This window comes from Prinia subflava, chromosome 9 (genome assembly GCF_021018805.1).
Source record: "Prinia subflava isolate CZ2003 ecotype Zambia chromosome 9, Cam_Psub_1.2, whole genome shotgun sequence".
Lineage (NCBI taxonomy): Eukaryota > Metazoa > Chordata > Aves > Passeriformes > Cisticolidae > Prinia > Prinia subflava.
The window spans coordinates 20411044-20430691 of record NC_086255.1 but is presented as its reverse complement, the minus strand read 5'-3'; the positions used below and the strand labels follow the sequence as shown (position 1 = coordinate 20430691).

General features: G+C 44.3%; 1 protein-coding gene across 14 annotated transcripts in view; it reads left to right on the top strand.

Annotated features, from left to right (window-relative positions):
* Positions 1–19648, top strand: part of CAMK2G (calcium/calmodulin dependent protein kinase II gamma) — a 117082-nt gene that overhangs the window by 56440 nt on the left and 40994 nt on the right. For 11 of the 14 annotated variants that reach the window (XM_063405865.1, XM_063405864.1, XM_063405866.1 and 8 more), the window contains exons 4-8: positions 11865–11919; positions 12491–12556; positions 15380–15452; positions 18564–18666; positions 19533–19616. In XM_063405865.1, coding sequence (XP_063261935.1) covers positions 11865–11919; positions 12491–12556; positions 15380–15452; positions 18564–18666; positions 19533–19616 — 381 coding nt within the window. Of the gene's footprint in view, positions 1–11864; positions 11920–12490; positions 12557–14877; positions 15067–15379; positions 15453–18563; positions 18667–19532; positions 19617–19648 lie in introns of those variants that run through there. The other 3 variants (XM_063405877.1, XM_063405876.1, XM_063405874.1) reach the window with 3 other exon arrangements.

The window sequence follows — 19648 nt, the reverse complement described above, 5'->3', positions numbered from 1 at the left end:
ACAGGCTTTGGCTCTGTAGTTGGGTGTTTGGCTTGTCTTTAAATGCACATTATGGCCAAGGTAATCACAGTGCAGTAATCCTTCTAAAAGCTTGGTGTTGCAATAAGGGTTTTTTTGTCTGGACAAAAGAAAGGTGGCTTGAGGCAATTTCCTTTTGATTTCTGACTTGTGATATGCATCGTATGGAATGTGTCTGACCATTATACCTGGTCAGACTTCAGCAGAGGAAGGACTTCTTTCCCTAAATTTCAGTTTGTTTTTTCTCCTTCTGACAACTTCTAGAGAATTTTGCATTCTGGCCCAGAGAGCCGTTTCCCAGCCATGGTCATCAAATACAGCAGAACTGGACAGAGATTAGTCAGTGATCTGTTATTTTCGAAAAAGGCTCTCATTACTGAGGATATGGGCGTGTAAAAGAGGCAGAAGACAACATCATTAAAGCCCCACTGCCCATAAAGAGATAAAATGCCTGTGGAAGTTGGCAAGAGTTACGGCTTTGTGGGAAATTCCACTTGTAGACCAACTTAGTGTTCCAGTGATTCACTTAGTATGGATCTTGTGACATTAGACATGGATGTATTTGTGAACATGTAGAAGAGAATGATGCAGCTGCTTCTCCTTAATCCCTGTTTTGCTGGAAAGAAGCAGATTTCTGTAAGAACACTCATAGCCCTGACCCTTCATTTGCAGATGCTTTGCTGGTTGTGCCACTGAAACTTGTGCAATTGCTAAGATCAGAGCTAAATCTACAATGTTTTGAAAGTCAACTCCTGTGTACAGGAACAGCTCTTTTGGTCTTCTGCTTAGCTGAAAACTTTAGTCAGTCTGAAAATGTGAATTTGATTTTTAAGTCCAGTAGTTCATCCACTACAGACTCTGTCTTGTGAAACATCCCTTTTTTTCCCATTCTTCCTGCTACCCATCAAATGTTTAAAGCAGTGACAGAGCTGGGAACCCTAGAATCTTCCTGCAGGTTTGTTCAGTGGAGATATAAAGTTCAGAAAAGTGTTAAACATGACCTTTCCTGTCTTAAGACTCTCAAAGCAATGATGGAAAATTTGATCAAAATCATCATTCATAGTTTGGAAAAGTCTTTTCTAGCATTGTCCTACAAAGATAGGGTTGTGACTTTTCAGTGCACAGAGCAGAGGTCTGCTCTGTGTGTGGATTTTGTCTACTGTGTGTTAGGTGTTGCTCTTCTCCTAAATTTTCCTTGTTATAGCAGTCTAAATATGGGCCTCTTCTCTGAGTTTGTCACCACTTGGTCTGTCCTCTTTCTTAGGTATTTTCAAACCAACCATACCAAAGTAGTTCTTGAATATCTTTTGTTCATAGTTGGTACTGAGCACTTCTGGTTGGTCATTGTGCCCCAGCTCATGGCAGCCCACTGCTATGAAGAATGGCATGCACTTAGGTCTAGAAAAATAAAACCACATATTTTAAGAGAGGTTGGTTGTAGCCCAAGAGCCAGAGCCAAATTATTTTTCTGATTTCTGCCTTTGTATCCTCTGCTGAGCTGCTTCAGAGTTAATTTCTTTGAGGGAATTTATAGCAGTGGTGAAATGCTGTCCTCAGCATCTGTCAGAATTATTGCTTTTTCAGGTTTTTCCTACTTCAGACTTCTTCTCCAAAATATACTTGCACCTGAATTCTTCTTATTTTAACTTCTATCTGTTGGCTTTTCTCAGCATAAAACCACAATTTTGGACGTGTCCTTATTTAAAATGGGGAGAAAATGGTACAGAAATCTCCTGTGAATTAGAAGAATTTTTTTTTATCCAGCTGAGTTTTACTTCCTTTGACAAGTGATCTGTTCTCCTCTCTGAGTTGTGGGAGTGATTTTCATGGATGTGTATGCAAAAAGGGCACAGTTTGTGTGCCCTTAAATGATGTTTACAATTGAGGTGTGAAGTGGGACAAAGACAGAAAGAAGGATGCTGTGCTTCTGTGTACAGCCCAGCTGGAGAGTCCCACAACACTCAGATCGAACCTTTGTGGGAAACAGGGCATGGATCACGTCTGCAGACTTAATACTGGATTTGTTTTCTTGGTGGTATCAGCCACAACTTCTGGTTCACTCATTCCTCATTTTAAGGTATTATTCTTGATAACAAAGCCTTCAGTATTTCCCCCCTGCTGCCACTTGGAATGTTTTCCTATCACCTTTTCCTTAACAAGAAATTTGAATTGCTTCCTTATGAACAAGAAAAAACCGTAGGCTGTGTTTTGCTGTAAACAGCAGATTTCCTTGTTTTCATTTGGCTGCAGGCATCCAGACTGCCTTTGCAATTGGGACAGAAAGGATGTGATGTGCAAAGAATAGTTAGAATGCTGGGGATTCTCCAGTGTTTTGGCCATGATTGCTGCCCTATGGACACTCAGTGGTATCCCAAGTGGGATGCTGCCATGCGTGACTGGCTGTTTAAATCTGCTGCCCTGAGATTTCTATTGCTGGGGGAGTGCTTCTGGTGCAGAGGGGATAGGATGGGGAAAGTGGAGTAGGGGGAAAAGAGACCTTGTAGTAAGAGTTATGCTTTGGGACTTTCTCAGTTACTGAGCCGCTTTTCTTTGGAAGGGTTGTGGGGCTGTCTGAGAGGACAGCAAGTTGCTGAGCTTCCAACAGGTCAAACAATAATATTCCTGGACTTAAGCTTTTTAACCTGCTCTCCTCCCACCCTGCCAAAAGAAAAAAAAGGCACCAACAAACACTCAAAAATCCCTCAAACAGACTATCAGCTGAAGTGAGTTCTTACTAGAAAGTTTGGGCCTTTGAGCCGCAAGTTACCATTTGTTATTTCCAGTCTCTGCACTGTTAGAGATTTAGGTGAGTGCCCATGCATGTTTTCCTGGTAGAATGCTCCCCAAAACCCCAGGCAGTCCACCTTTGCATTTCTCATTCTGATTTTCACAGTTAATTCTTCCACTATTACTTACCTCTGTGTGTTTTCTTCTTTTACTGCCATCTCTTCCTATAGCTTTTCCTGTAGGTTTAAGAAAACCTACAGGAAAAGCTGTAATAATGGAGTATATATTTGGAGTAATAATTGCATTTTTTTCCTTGCCAGGGGATATATTTATTCTGTATGTCTCTCCGGTCTGTACTAGAGACATATTTGGATTCTGTTATTCATCTATTTAGCTGTGAGATTTATCTGTATGCAAGCAATCCCTTAAAAAAATAAATAGCGGGACGAGGGCCAGATTCTGTGCAATCAGAGGTACTGCAGAAATCAGAGGAGGATTCCCCTGCCTCCTGCCTTCCCCCCCACACTGAGGAAGGGAGGGAGCCTCCTTGGGGTTCCCTGTGCCCAGGCCTGATGGAGCAGGGCTGCTGCACTCCGGGGCAGAGCCCACGTCCGTGCCCAGGGGTCAGGGCTGTCCTGGGCAGTGCCAGGCAGAGCTGGGAACGTCGGGTTCACACAGCAAGGTCTGGGGTGGCAGAGAACACCTGCCTGCATGGATTCATCCCCAAGGGCAGAAATGCCAAGATGCAGAGCCTTGTATGAGAGATCTAAAATTTGTCGTGGCCACTATTTGTGTTTTATTAATTTTAATAAAGTGGGTGTTCTCTGCATATTTTTTTAAGACACCAGTGTAGTTGGCTTGTTATTATTTTGGGTGTTTTTGGAAAAAGCTCTCATATCACACTAGTGGTTATCAGAAGTACTTTGCTTATCTGCTATGTGGCTAATAGGAAATTATTAATAACAGTTCTGGATGGTCATGATTGCACTGTTATCAGGAGAGCAGGAAATATTCCTGTGAATGCACTCCTTTGACTCATCTAACATTTAAGTAGGGCATTCTAAATATTATGTCTCATATGCTGAACTTCAGCTTTTCAATACAGGCATTAGAAAATCAAAAGAAAAATAACATTTACTTGGCACTTCAATGTTTTTTCAAAATACTTTGTGTTTGTTTTTTTGCGTTTTTGGGGGGGTTGTTTTGTTTGGGTTTTTTTTTTCTTTTTTTCCTTTTTTCTTTTTTCTTTTTTTTTCTTTTTTTTCTTTTTTTTCTTTTTTTTCTTTTTTTCTTTTTTTTCTTTTTTTTTTTCTAATTTTTTCTAATTTTTTCTTTTTACTTTTGCTTTTTACCTCTGCAGAAAGACAGGTTTCTTAACAGGAAAGGTACTATTCTCCCTGCAGCTCCTTTCTAGGCTGTGAATTTCTGTGCATAAGGGAATTTCTCAACTGGGCACTGCCTTAGCCTCTTTTTTAGGGCTGGAGAGTTACAAAGGTTACAGTGATAACAATGGTGAGGGGGACAGGAAACCCACCTCTGTGTTTCTGGGCTTTTCATTTCCTCAGCACTGTTCCTTGCCTTTCTTTGCAGAGCCTGCAAAGAGCAGCTTGGTACTGCCCGAACTTGAGCAGAGTGTTAACAAATCCTCCTTCTCTTCCATTTTCCAAAGTTTTGGAACTGCAGTCGGTGTGAAATGCTGTGTGTTTGGGGAGTTCACAGCAAGAGGTGTATGTCCAGCGTAGTGTGACCTCGCTGTGTCAGATTTGGGAGAGGAGGGAAAATCTGAGGGGCTGGTGAGCACAGCCCTCTGTGTCCTGTTAGCTAACTGTCCTGCTGCTGCTGCTCTGACAGAGCTGGTCATTAGCTGCTGGGACAGATGATTTCTAGAGGATTATTTGCATTACACAATTTAATGCTTTTTAATAGCAAATTTTTAATTAAAAGAAGAGTCCTTTTGGAAGCAGCCCGAGCAGCTGCAGCCGAGTTGTGCGTGTTTAATGTAATTAGAGAAACAGCTGGGGTGGGAGCTGAGCACCCAGCTCACAGGCACTCACAGGTTGGTGGTGGCTCCGTGTGGGACAGACATCCTGAGCGCTGTGAGCGTGCAGGAAGTGTCCTGGCACACAGCCAGCCTTGGAGATGGTGGGACAGTTCCCGTCTTGGCTGCCCAGGCTGGGGAGCAGCTGGGGAAGCTGAGCGTGTGGGTGGTAGCCATCTGCGGCAGTTCACTTGTCACTTGTGCTGCCGTGGATGGGAGTGCTCAATTTGCAGTCTGTCGGGCCCTGTGTATTTGTGTCTAAAGCTTCAGCACCTCCTGGCACGTTGCAGAGTATCAATGGAAGAGGACATCAGGTAGGCTTTACCCTCCAGTTTTATTCTGCTTCTACTGGAATGCAGAGTCTCTTGAAATATACCCTTGCAGTGTCTCTACCTCCTCCATTTCCCCATGATACAGGCAAATGTCCGATGTCTGGTTGAAAATTACTGAAAAGTGAAACTGATCGTTCCTAATGAGTGGCTGATGTTTAAATAATATGGTTCAGTCCAGAAGATCCCAGAGCACTTTTGAGTTTGCACTACTGAGGCTGCATGGAGGAGTTCCTGAGCTGCAATTATCATGACCCAGGAGACAACCATAAGTCTCTGCATTGTCTTGTATTGGCTCTGCAACACCAGCAACTTAATTTGAGAGCCCTAAATATTGCATAAACACAGCACTCGGTGTGTGTTGGTGCAGAGGGAGTTGGCTGATACTGTCCTTCATATGCTCATAGTATCAAAATGCTTTACACTTAGGAGCACCAGTGAACCACGATTTAGCAGACAAGATTACCTGTAGCTTGAACACTTTCCCTAAGGACAGGCAAAGACCACTGATATGTAGGAGCAAGCAGATTTCAGCCCATGTTACCTTTTCCTAAGCAGAGATGAGTGATTGCTCATGAAGATACTGGGAGTTGTCCTGTGAAATTCTGCTTCTGTACTTGCTTTTTGTTGCAACTAACTTGGGAAGCTTCTTTGCGTTAAGATACTTGCAGCAGGTTGCCAGAAATCACCCTGCGTTAACAAGAGCCTGCCTGGCCCAGCCATGGACAAAGCCCCTGTACAGCCCTGCTCTGCTGTTTACTGTGGATATGGGATACAGGGGATGTTCATCCTGGGGCTTATGTGGCATAAATGCTTCTGGCCTGTTGTGCTTGACGAAAGAGTAAAAATATAATAATATTCAGCACACTGGACAGAGTGAAAGGGAGATGTGGGTCAAAGCTAGGCTAGGCATATTCCATGTTTGTGACCCCAATACCAGTTAGCCTTTTGGATATGACCTTTTAAAGATGAGATGCCTGTTGCACTTCAATGTCTTATGTTTTTTGTAGTTTGGGTGGATTTTTATAAAATTTGATAGGACTTTTCTGATTTCTTCATGATTCACTTCAACTTTTGCATTCACAGAGCCTTGCTTTGCGTGACTCAGCAGCAATTTGCATTTGTTGTTAGGCTGATGCAGTTTGTTTTGAAGGAGATTTTCTTCTTATGTTTGGATGGTTTGTATCACACTCAGGCATCAGAGAGCTGAGGCTGTCTGTGCAGGATCACTATATTCAGACGTGGAATGCAAACCATATGGCATGACTGTTAATGCATTGCTATTTTTCACTAAAATGCCCAGTTTTCTCTCATTAATATAATAGCTTATCAGTGTTATTTATTTCTAAAATAAAAAATGTAAGTGCACAAGGATTTTGGAACACTTTGAAGGAGCAGCTTGAAGTTCTGTTCTTGAGGCAAGATTTCCAGTGAGACTCTGAAGAAGGCAGGCAGGGAAATGTAACATTCACAGCAGATGTTCTTAGAAAGTGCTTGAACTCCTGGTGCACAGCTGCTGTTAGGTTCAGTAACCACAGCACGTCCCCTTGAGCCGCTCAGTGTGGTACCAGGGTCTTTGCAGATGCTCTGGATTGCGTTAGGGCCTCGGACCTTACACGCACACCCACACAGGACAGAAAACACTTGGCCTAACTTGCATCAGGATGTGCTGAAGATCTGAGTCTTTTGGGGAAAGGGAGCCATTTGGTATCACTGTTTTCCTGTTGTTAGTTACTTTTCCAAAAGACCAGCGTTATGGGAGATGCTCCCTGTACAGGTAAAATCCATTTACATAGAATAAGGCTATCCTGAGGGACTGAGGGAAATAAGAGGTTTAAACCAGCCCCTTTTAGCTAGATTGTGTCTTATGTGTTGTGATGCCTCACAGCTCTTTAACAGTGGATTTACCTGTGTGCATTTAAAATTGGAGGGACAGCTTTAACTAGCAGGTTCTCGTCACTCTTGGGGGAGTACTACTGCAGTACCAGACTCGGAGATACTTAAAAAAATATTAGGCTTTCTTTGTGGCTTGCTGAAAACATTGTTTCATCAAGATGCTATATTGAAACCACTGCTTATTCCTCCAGAATCTATGTGCTTCTTGGAGATTTCATCCAAGTGGCGATGCACACTTTCTGCTGACTGAGCAGCTGGTTTGTTGGAAAGGTTTCTACCTTCCAGTCTGTAACTGATGCTGCTCCTTTGGACAGCGTTTGTTCTAGCAGTGCTTGCTAGTGCTCTGGGGGGTTTTAGGCTTTATTTTGAAAGTTATCTGTAAGACTTGTCAGTCTTACAAACTTAGATGTGCTTATAAACTCTACAAAACCTCTTTTTGTGTGTGTGGATGGGACCTTTTTTTTTCCCTGAATAAAACTGCGTGAGGTCCTTCACCATGTCCTGTAATTGGTTTAGTGCCTTGTTGTCTGACTTGCTTCTCTTTTCTTTCTTCTCCCCCTCTCTGTCTTTTCTTGTGAACCTAACCATTGTAGTACATCCCTCAGCGATCTCTGAGTGGGAAGAGTCATCGGGTGACTCCAGCTGTGAGTGGTGTTGGCAGGGTCTCATTTCCTACATCTGTAAGAATCCCTGTGTTAACAGTGTTTGCCTAGGAAGGAAATACAGTTTGAATTGCTGCTTCTGGGTAACAGAATCAGCTAATAGGAATAATCCACCTCATCTTCTGGTGAATAGAGTGAGATGAGCTTCCTCTGCAAATACTGATTTCTTTCTAGTTTGGTCGTATTTTGAAAGACACTCTGTTACTGTTGTGCAACTTTCCTCTTGCTGTGACTTGAGACTCTTTTTGTGATGTGTGCATTTGTGTAGCCTGCCGTGCTAGACACATGCATCACTGGTCCCCTGATGAAAGGAAGAAAGGAGTACTGTAATATTTTTGAAGAAAAGTTTAACCGGATGAATATTTTTGGTTTGATTTCTTTGTTTTTCTTATTATGGATAATCAGGTTTTGGGAGTACTTTGCCCTCCAGTGTCTCCATATAATTATATTTTTCACTCTCCCGTAACCTCTGTCAACAGGTTATACAGATATGAGCAGCTTTTGTGGGCTCTGCTCAACCACTGTGTTAGAGCTGAACTTGTGGTAGTCAAGGAGCTGTTGGACAGTGTCAGGACCAGCAGCCTGTGGAAGAAATGGGATCTTCTTTTCATGGGAAGATGTTTGAAACAGAGGACAGCCCAGTACTTGAGTTTTGCTCTTGGAACTGGCCATTCAGGATCCTCTGTTCTGCCTTCAGCTGGAGGACATTTGCATGTGTTATCCTTAAGCAGAGAGGGCTCTGTACGGTCTGGATGTGAAGGTATCAGATGTTTTCTGATGTTTGTGTATCTTCATGGTCAGTACTCACACGATGTGGATCATATCTGTGAACCACTAAAGTGGAGAGGAGGCACAGAAACTTTAAAAAAGTTTTTTATCATTCAATTACTCCTGAATATATGCCATTTTATGGACTAGCTGAATAGTTTTGGAAAAGACAGGTCATGTTTTTAAGCTAATGATCCCTTAGTTAGGGATGTAGTAGAAAGCAGGACATTTTAACTTTGCCTGTCAGCAGAGTGAACCATAGCCTCAGAGCTGTTCTTTGCAGTCTCCTCGCTAGTCAAGAAAGCTCTTGTGGCTCTGCAGGAGGGTAGGTAAGCAAAACTTTAGGGTGAAAGGACACTAGGTTTTATTTCTGTTCTACTATGGGTATTGCTTTTGTTTCTTTGCATCAGTATGAAGTTAGGGCTGGAATTGAGAGTCACAAGAATTTTAGTATATTCAGTCCCATTTTTGATCCTTTCTGACTCCCCTCATTGCTGTTCCCCTCCACACTTAAAGCCTACTATTCTGAGCTGTCACTAATTATTCCTGTGCAAGGTGGTGGTGCCTATTGTAATTTTTCCTACAGCTTTTCTGGATTTTGCTATTCTACCATATTTGTTACCTCAGCGGGTGAAATCCCAGTCAGATTTTGTGGACTGTTGTGAGGAGGCAGCTCCCTTGTTAAGTTAATGACCTGTGTCCTGCCTTCAAGGCCTTCTTTTGCTGTGCAGCCCTAGGGTGGTGCACAACATCAGTATTTATGAACTGTCTGTGTCGTCCTGTCATGGTTCCTCACCTAAGGATGCAAGTAGTGTTTTACTGTCCTTGTAGGCTCTTTTTGCTGCCTCTGCCGGTCTCTGCCAGCTGAATTGCTACTTCCTTCCCTTTTCATAATGTAGCTGACAAAATTACTTTCCTCGGGACAAAGAAATAGCACCAATCAGCTCATTTGTGTTTTATTTTCTGATGTAATTTGCTGCCCGAATCTGTGCATTAAAGTTTATTGGTCGGTGTTCCTCACTTCTACCTGCCGACTTATTTGCGTGTCTTTCTCAAGGCCACTGCTCTCAGCGTGCTGGTGGCTGCACTGCTCCATCGAGGGATCACTTGTGCCACTCTGCTCTGTGCTTGGTGTTTCTTGCAGTGCTTTGGTGACCAGATTCAGGTGCCAGAGGAAGGAGAATACTTTCTCGTGTCGACTGGGCATCACCAAACATGACCTTGTTAGTACATTCAGCTCTCCTTGAAGTTTCTCCATCTGTTCATACGGTCTCTCTGCAGACTTACGCCTGTGTCTTGGGCTTCAGCTCTTGTTGATGTGCTTTTGTCCTTTCACCTCAAGCAGTCTTCACTGGAGTGAAAACTGTCCTGCACTGGAAATCCAAGTGTCTTTTTCTGCTGCTTTCCATCGTGTTTCCAATCTTGAATGGAAATCTTCTCTCCTAGGAAATACCTTTCTCCTCACTTGTATTTTTGTAATGCTGCCTCTCCTGGTTTCTGCCAAGGGCTCAGGAGGCAAGTTTTCTTGTAAACACAAATTTGTGTTGCAGTAAAGTTATTACAAACCCAACTAGAACTGGGTACTTGGAACCATTTTTTGTTTGCAGCAGGTGATTTGTGGGATATAGGTTTGTCAGGGTGATGTGTCTGTTCTCACACATTAGAACAGCATGTTGCACCTGAGTGCTTTACTGGCTTGTTTGCAGCATTTTGCTGGATGGAGTGCTCCTCCCAAACCCCTGCAGTTAGATATGCAGTAGAAATGCTAAGGAAAGTAAACTGGCCAAGAGACCAAGTCAGAGAGCTTGTAGATAAAGGGAGGGAAAATATGGGAATCAACAGGCAAAAAGAACAAGGAAAGAATTAAATCCTCTGAGGAAGGGTACTGGCAGTGGTGTCTGCACATCTGTGCCACTCTCTCATCTGGATTTGAGTGTTTGCATGCGTGTGGAAGGGTGCCCTAACAAAGGAGAGTTGCAAGGAGTAGAGAAGAGCACTGACAACGTGCAAAAGCTGTTTCATGTGTGCCAGGTGCTAGTTTGAAACATTCCCAATACAGTGATGCTAGCTGATGTCATGCACTCATAAGAGGTGCAAAGTGACTTCTTGATACTGACAGAGAGAAAATCATGATGCTGGGATAATGAAGGCAGGTCACCTGCATTGTATGTGGAAGAGGATGGAAGATAGGGAGGAGAGGCAAAGGTACCATTGAAGTGACAGAACAGGATAATGAGATTTTTCTTGTAACGATGAGAACGGTCAATGCTCCTTTGGTCAATACTCAATTACAAGGTGTTAAAGTGACTGAGACCCAGTCTTATCTCAGCTAGTTGCTTTACTTGGGTGAATCAATAGGCAAAGACTATAGATGGTCATGTGAAGAAGATGTCTTATTCTAGTCAGGATGTGAAGGTGTAGGAATTGAGTCAAAGAGAATTGCTAACTTGTGACTGATTGGCAGGGAAAAGAGTGAAGTTCTGCAGCAGAGGAAAAAAAGCAAAACAAGGTTTATGTAGCTATATGAAGTTTCTCCTCTTGGTTACAATAATGCCTAGGTATCCAAGAATGGTCAAAGAAATGGAGATTTTGATTCAGACAAGAGGAAATGCTGAAGGCACCATGCTGAAGGCGTAGATACAATAGTTATTGCCTGGGTGTAACATGAGGAAAGGAGAACAGAACCTCAGAGATCCCAAAAATCAGGGGATAGTGGCCCATCATGGGCCTGGGACATGGAAGGGTAAAAGATGAAAGTTAATTTAGGCAATAGAAGCAGCATTAAGGAGGGATAGCTAAAGGTGGATGAAATTTTGAGAAGTAGAATGTGATCAAATACGTCTGGAAACAAGCAGGTCAGAAGAATGAGACAAGAAACTGGTTCTGAATTTTGGATAAGGGTTTGCAGTGTATGTCAGAATGAAGTGAGGAAAAAGAAGTAACAGAAGAGAACATCGTTGAGCCTTACAGATAAATGACAGAAGGGAGACCAGTGGTACTGACATGCAGGTAGGGTCAGAAGTCAATTTATGGATTGAGGGCTTGTTTTGGGATTCAGAAAAGGGTTTGTTTTAGGAAATAATGGATTGGGAGAGATGCCAAAATACAAGCATGTAGGAAAAAGTTGGCAGATGTGAAAGGAGAGTACTAAAACATTAGAGAGAAAGAATGAACAGGAGGTCAAAAATACTCAGAGCTTGTTTTGACACTGGAGAGAGGTGAATGTATGTGCAGGACACCCATCTGTTCCTTTGAGATAACGGAAGGAAATAGGTCACTGAGGGAGCACACAGAGTAAAGAGCATGTGGAATTAATAGACTGAGTGGGTTGAGCAAGAACTTGGTTGTGTGCATGAGTTTGATTTGTGAAGTGTCGTATTTGCTACATGCTCTGTAAATCTCCAATTCTTCATTATGTTTTTGCAGTGCGACTCCATGACAGTATTTCAGAAGAAGGTTTCCATTACCTCGTCTTTGATCTGTAAGTGTCTGTCTCTGATGCTTCACCAGTGATGCAGGCACAGTGGTGATTGACTAAGAGTGGAATAAAAAGCACCTGCATTAATATTACTCTCTCTTTCTCTTTTGAGACCTGTAAATACCTCTGGCCTATTTGACAAAAATCCATTGACTGTGTGGTGGGGACAGGCCAGGAAGGCTCCTGGTGCCAGGTGTAAGTGTGGGATGGCCATGTCTATCCTGTGTATGGAGACTGTTTGATTTTTGTCTGTGAGGCATCCCGACAGGGGTCAGAGGAGGCTGTCCTTCCCCAGCTCAGCACACTCTCAGCTCAGCAGGGGTGTGTGGGCAGTTCCTGTGCAGTGTCAGCAGTGTCCTGCACTCTGCTGGTGGCGAGGCAGGCCAGGGGCTCAGTGATGTGCATACACCAGTGCCGGTGCCGTGGCTCTGCGGCTCTGCCCTGGCTCCTCTGTAACACAGTTTCCCTCACAGGCTGTGGCAGAGGGCCCAGGTGAATGGCCATGTACATCCTGTGCAGCCTTTAACTGCACAGCCATGGGCTCTGTAACATCCTCTGTTCTTTTGCACTCCAGGGTTACTGGTGGGGAGCTCTTTGAGGATATTGTTGCTAGAGAATACTACAGTGAAGCAGATGCCAGGTAAGACTGTTTCCAAACCCTTCCATGCATGTTCCGTGTACATGTACAAGTGGAGTGTACACCTTCCTGACTGCTGGTGTGTGCGTGGCTTTGTTCTGACACTCTTGCCCCTTGTCTGGATGAAACAAATCCTCTTTCTGCTATTAGCATGAACTTAGAAAGCCTGACTGACTACAGCTCTAGCCCTCGCCCACTTGCAGACATTACTGTCTCTGCCACCTGCAGATGCTCTTCTCTTTGCTGGGAGAGCCACTGCTAGCAGTTTTGTCTACCTGGCCTTTTTGGTGGGTGGTCACAGTGTGTCCTTACTGAGCAAACATAAAGGAGAGCTATGAGGGTGGTGCCTGCACGGCCTTTTTCTTCTGTCAGGGTTTCCAGTGATGTACCACTGCTGGTGGGCAGATCCATTCAGTTTGCCTGTGTCTGGGTAATGGTTTACAGGGCAATGAGGAGAGGGGGCTTTGAAGGCTGTGTTTCTGTGGAAGCCCTCTCTGACTGTCAGCTGGTCGGTGCAGTGATGGAAGGCACAATATGAGAGAGCAACCTTTTTAATTTTAATGCTAAAAGATTTAGAGTTATGCCCTTCTGTTCCTGGATGTGTCCCCTCCCTCCCATGTGTGAGTTTCCTGAAGTGGCACGTGTTTGTCCCTGTTTGTGCAGGGTGGGTGTTCTGTACAGCAGTAGCTGAGGGTGTTGTCTGACCCATCCATCTGCTGGACATGCAGCATCTGGAATCAAAGCCGGGATTAGGCCACTCCTGTTCTGCTTTTGTATGGTCTGGGAGTGGCCCAATGGGGACATTTCACCCTGCTTATTCTGCAGTCGTGTTCTTATCCCATACTCACTCTTGCTGAAGCAGAAATCAGGGAAGCTGTGAGAAGAGAGGAGTAAGAAGGAAGCAGTAGATACCGTGGCAGGGTGAGCTCGGTAGGCAGTACTGCGAGGAAGATGATACTGAGTGCAAGGAAGGAAAGAGAACACGACCTGGGGTGTTGGTGCAGGTACTGCTGATGGAGTCTGCAGACACTTACTTGCTTTCCCCGTGGTTCACTTACAGCCTTTGTCTTGTGGGCATTGTGGGCTTTCAAATGAGGCACTGCCCTGCGTGCTCTGCCAGGAGCCATCTGGTGATTGGGAAGGCCAGTGAACTCATCAGCTCTGCTGGAGCTCCTGGCAGAGAGGTCTGAGAGCCTCATAGATGTTTTCAGTGAGGTTTACAGATCTTGTAGGCACAGCATCTCAGATGGCTACACAGTCAATCATGCCACTGTGCCTTGAAGTTGGGAAGTTTTGAGGTTATCAATCATAATCCTTCCCCTGCTCCTCTTGCCAGTGCCTGTTCCCTGAAGTGCTCAAAAGCTGTCAGTGACTGACACTGCTCAGGAAAATTATGGCAGGGCTAGGGGAAAGGGAGGATTGTCTGTTGCTCTGTGAGCCCTCCTTAGGGTGCTCAGCCCTCTGACTGTCAGCTGGTCAGATCTCCAAGTGCCCACAAGATGACAGAGTGAAACTCCTCCCTTTCTCTCCCCATGCTGTGCTGAATTCCAGAGCAGTCTGAGAGAGCGAGGGAGCGAGGTCTGTGCCAATCTGCCGTGTTTGGCTCGCCTGGGACACCTCACACTTTTGCCATTTTTGGCCAGAAAATCTCTCTCGCTCAGACTCAGCTCTGTTCTAATTATACATTTTTGTTTTGGGAGCAGGGAGATTTTCATGGATTCTGACCCTGAGGATCGTACTGCCAGCTCCAGAGGGGTGGGGGTAGCAAATACACAGTGCTGCTGCACCTCCTCTCTTCTTCCTCTCCTCACTCTCTTCCCATCTTTTCCTGTAGCCTGTTTTCCTTCCCTCGAATATTTCACTCATTTCAAATTTGTTCCTCTGAGATTTGTAGAAGTCAGTGAAGGGTCTGAGAGATCTTACAGTGAGGACATAGACCTCTCTGAGTTGTCCACATGTGTGTGCTTACTGCCCAGCCATAGTTTTCAAAATCCCTATTCCATTCCACATTCACCCTTGGGAGCCAAGTAAATGTTTAGTGGAAGAGATGGGTCCAACTTGGAATGTCACCCATGGGTGGATTGTGCTGTCGTTATGCGACAGGTGTAAATAACATCTTGTTTTTGTCCCTGAGGTTTACAGCACTGGGAATGGCAGAGACAGGGTTTGCTGTGAGCTGGGGGAGTGCAGCACGCTGCACTTAATGGAATGAGTCTGCTTTTCAGATTACTAACCCCTTAAGTGGGATCTGTACTTAAAAGGCACCCAGCAAGCGGGTGTGTGTGCACATTGTGTATATAAAGTGCTTGAGATGCTGCTCTGAAAGCTTTGTGAACTGGCAGGCGCCCAGGCGTCGTCATCCTGCGTTTGCTGGCGGAGGCTGCTGCTCTCCCAAAGTTTATTCTTTGCTCAGGACTAGCCCAGTGGAATGTTTCTTGGAGCTCTTCGGTCTTGCTTGCACAATTTCAGCTGCTGTTTGGAGATACTCGGATGCCTTGGTTGTTCTATGTGGGGTGGGCACTGTTGGCTGAAGGAACCAGTGAGAGGCTTAGTATGATGGGAAGGGGGGGAAGGAAATGATGGGAGGCAGGAGAGAGACTCTGTGGTCCTGCTGCACAGAGGATGTTTGACATCCTGTTGCTGGGGGTGGGGCTGGGGTTGTTCAGCTGTGATGGTGCTTAGCTGTGGCATCCAGTGGTCATGATGAAGAGATTCAGCAGGAGATCTTGAATGCCCTCTCGTACAAATATAAAAGTTAGGGAAATAGTTCTGGTGATGTTAAATGTGTGTGCCTAACTTTGTGTGTCTCCCCCTTCTATCTTGCAGCCACTGTATTCATCAGATACTGGAGAGTGTGAATCACATTCACCAGCATGATATCGTGCACAGGGACTTGAAGGTAATGTTTCCTCTGTGCTGTGGTCTGAGGAGAGCAGCCAGGGTTTCATTGGAAGAGGAAAGACAGGAATAATGTGTTGCCAGCTGGCAGAGTTTTTTGGGTTTGGTTTTTGTTTTTTACTTGAACTAGGTTCAGGGGTTCTTGAAGCACCAATTTGCTTCTTCAGAGTTTTCTAGAGAGCTAGAGGGTGTGCTAGACTCCAAAGGAAGTTTTCAGTCTTTGTGAATCTTGCCAGCTCTCAGCCTCTCTGAGGCAGCTCCAGGATGGAGTAATTGAGAATCTTGGAGAGAAGTACACTTCCAGAAACTTGGGTAGAATTCATTATAATGAAGGACACTTTCCAGTTTGTGACTGAAGAGATCTCTAGAGACCCGGAGCAATCTTTGTTCAATCTGCCAGGATGAGTTTGTCTGCACAGAGCATGTGTATTTTTATTCTGCAGTGTTGCCAAACACATGCCGCTGCGCTAGGGCAGAGATGTTCAACAAGAATTTTTTGTGTTATTTCTTTCTTCTCTCATCAGTAGAAACACTTCTAATCTAAAACCCAAACTGCTGGCCAGTTAAAGACTGGATGAATCAATCATTTGGTGCATTATAATACATTTATAGCCCCTACACCTCTGCAGTGGAGTCACCTAAACTCCCCACACTGGACAGCTGTTCTGGGAGCTGGGCAGGCTCCAGAATGAAGAGATTTGTGCAGGAAAGTCTGCGTGCCCTGGAGCCTTCTCTGTCTAAAGTGGGAATGGTGATGGTCACCAGCAGTCCAGTTCAGTTAATGCAGGATGACACCTGCTACTAGTGTAGGGTTGGGCTTGTTAAACAATGTACGAGGGGGAGAGTAGAAAAATATTTTACAGAGAGCAAGGTAAAAGCACATTGCAAGCTTGGCTCCTCTGGTGTTTTGATCTAGTGGAGAGCCCTTGTGTTTCTGACAAACTCCCATGCAACTCTTTTGACCTTCTGATTCAACAACCTGTGAAGAAATGCGGATGATCTACTGTGGACTGTGGCTGCTTCTGATTAGACCAACCACCAGCTCCTGAGAAAGCAATATCTAAGAGGCACTACTGCCCAAAATTAGGGAGTCTATGAAAATCAATAACGTTTGCCAGTGCAGGAGAGGTTTTCCTTGTGTTCAAATATAATCTGGTTTCCTTCCAAAAATTTTGTTTGTAGGAAAGTGAGCAACTTGTTCAGAATTAATCAGCTGCTAGACACTCCCTGCTGCAGTTAATGGATTTCTTCTGTTGCTTGCTCTGATTGACTGAAACTATCCAGGCCTGAGGAGTGACCATTCCTTTTAGCAATGAAAGTTCCCATGCTTTTTATTTAATATTTCGCACCTTTCCAAAAGCTTGGCCTTCAGGGTCAAGCAGAGCCTGTAATAACTGCAGAGCCTGTTTCAAGTCAAGCTGTGTCTTTTGCACCTCACTCTCATAAGCCTGTCTTTTGGTTGACGTGCTATTAAAGAATGTCAAATACTGAGCTGCCCATAGGGACTGTAAGAAATTCGGGAGTGCATTCACATCCTCACCAAAAAGCATGTGAAACCTGAGACAACCCATATGTTGGCAAACATGCACATGGATAAGTACAATTAACCTTAAGGAGTTTGCTTCTAAAATAGAACTACAAAGTGCTTAAACTAGCACAAGTATGTGTTAAATGTTGCTCTTTCTTAGTCAAGCTATGTCCAGGTGCGATCTGGAATTGGGAGGGATTTTGAGAAGATTTCATTGATCTTCTGCTTTGGGGTCTTGTTTATAGTGGTGAATTTCCATTAATGTGGCTTGATTACGACAATCTTTTCTTCTTGCCATATAGTGAAGAGCCAGTGGCATCCAAATGTATTGAGACCCAGCTGTCCTTCCTTCCACGCTGCTTATGGCAAGGACTGTGTTGAGGCAGGCTTCTCTCCTTTCCTTCAAAGCAGAAATTTAAGGCAGATGAATGAGCAAAGCATCTTGTGTCTGTCAAGCAGAACAGGGGTAACGAGTTGCTATGGAGTGAAAATAGTGAGCAGGCTGCAAAAAAGACCTTTATCAGATTTGTGAAACTGAGACAAGTTCCTGTTTCTGGATTTCCAGGCTTCCATCCTGCTCAGTTAAAAAGTTGACTTGATATGCCTTGCACAAAAAATGAGAAGGGGATAGGATGCTATCCACATTTGACCTGCCTATTTTCAAGTTCATTTTCCTGCAAAGCCATCACCTTAAAGGCTTTGGGGTTTCAAGGAGTTCCATTGTAACTAGCTGCTCTGGTGCTTCAGAGGAAGCTGCCAGTTCTCACTCCAGTTTTTGGAGTTACGTGAAGCCTGCTGTGAAGTCCTCTGCTGGAACACAACAGAGTTATGGTTTGAGTGAGATCCTTTCAAGGTGGAAATGTGAGGGTCAAAAGTCTGTCTCCTTTTCCTGGCACATAGAAAAAGCGGCCTGGCTGCTTCTTGTGTAGGTGATGGCAGCAGTAGCAAGACAGAATATTTTATGCTGCTGTAAATGTGTAGCATGAAAAAATTGCTTACAAGAATACTTACTGCTGTGCTGCTTATGCCAGTTTGAGGCTGAGACTTTTTCTGTAAGGGATGAAAACTACTGCCTAGCCAGATGATGCCTTCCCACATTACAGCAGTGTGTTTGGCAGCCCTTATTAGCATCATATTTACTTTTTCAGTGCCTTGGGGACTGTCTAATGTTCAAGGGGAGAAACATCACTGCAGATTGTATCTCCTGCATTGTCCCTCCCTTCTCCTCTCCCTCCCCTTTCCCCTCCCCCCAGTTATCCTCTTTGAGGAGGGCAGAATCGAATTTTGGCTTAAGTGCTGCAGGAACTGTACTGCCAGTGCCCTCTGGTGTCAGCATGTAATGTATGGGCTGGGTTGGAAGAGGCTCTGGCTCCCACAGAGGAGCTAGAGGATTTGTGTTAGGCTTGACAATTTTCTGCCACTCCAGGTCAAGGCCATTCGTTGCTGTTGCTGTGTCTTCACCTGAACAGGTTTAGTACTGCATGCTAAATTCAGTCAGCAGATGCAATTTAGTGATGTGGATACTAGGTGAGAGGTTTATGTCAGTCTTTCATTCTTACTCTCTTTTTTCTTTCTTCTCCTCAGCCTGAGAATTTACTACTAGCGAGTAAATGTAAGGGTGCTGCTGTCAAACTGGCTGACTTCGGACTGGCTATAGAAGTCCAGGGGGAGCAGCAGGCCTGGTTTGGTAAGACTGTTTGAGCTTTCCCAGCTTTGCTCCCCTGTTTCTGGTGGCTAGTTGAGTTGCATCCTCCTGAGTATTTTCTCTCAGCTCTTCCAGCACACTTCTCTGTATTTGGCTGTTTCTTTTTCAAGCATGACAGCCTCTGGGTTTTAGGCACAAAACTAGGTGCAATAGAGGAAAACTGATAAAGACAGAAAAAATGGTTATGTGTTTCTCTGTTTTTCTTCTCAGTTTACAGTAGATGGTAGTGTCAGAGATGGATGCAGCTGCTAAGTTTAGACCCTGATCTGAACTTTCCTACTGCTCAGAAGTGTAGACATCTGGAATTTTGTGTGGTCGCTTTACAGAAATGCGTTTGACCTGGCCTTCTCAGGCACATTTGGATCTGACCTTATCTTTGTTTAGTTAAAATGTAATTAGAAATGAGACATTTTCAGACTAAAAATCATCTCTGAGCCTCTGCAATGCTGCAGAGACTCTAGAAAAATGACTTTTCCTGGTCTCCCCATATCACTTAGCAATCTGATGTGTTCCACTTGTGTCTTGTGTTTTCAAACTCCAAGCCATTATATATAACAATGATATAAGACCTGGCATACAGGTTTGTGCCCAGCTGGTTGACATGGTCCCTCTTGTCTGCTTATCTTGCAATACGCGGGCACTGGATTCCGTCTGATTTTCTGCTTTATTTCGGGGGGTTTTGCCTTTTTTTGCTGATTTACCAAGAGGACAGCTCTAGCAAATATGAGATGAAGGGTGGGAGAGACAGGTTTTGGAATTGGTTAGTTACCACTGGTAGATTTTGTGATATGGCAAGATCTCTTCTGCTTGGGTACTGTAAGTACTTCATGTCATCCATTTTCTGGCAGGGTTTGCTGGTACTCCAGGCTACCTCTCCCCTGAAGTCTTAAGGAAAGATCCTTATGGAAAACCAGTGGATATATGGGCATGTGGTAAGATTCTCACAAAATGTTTTACACTTAAA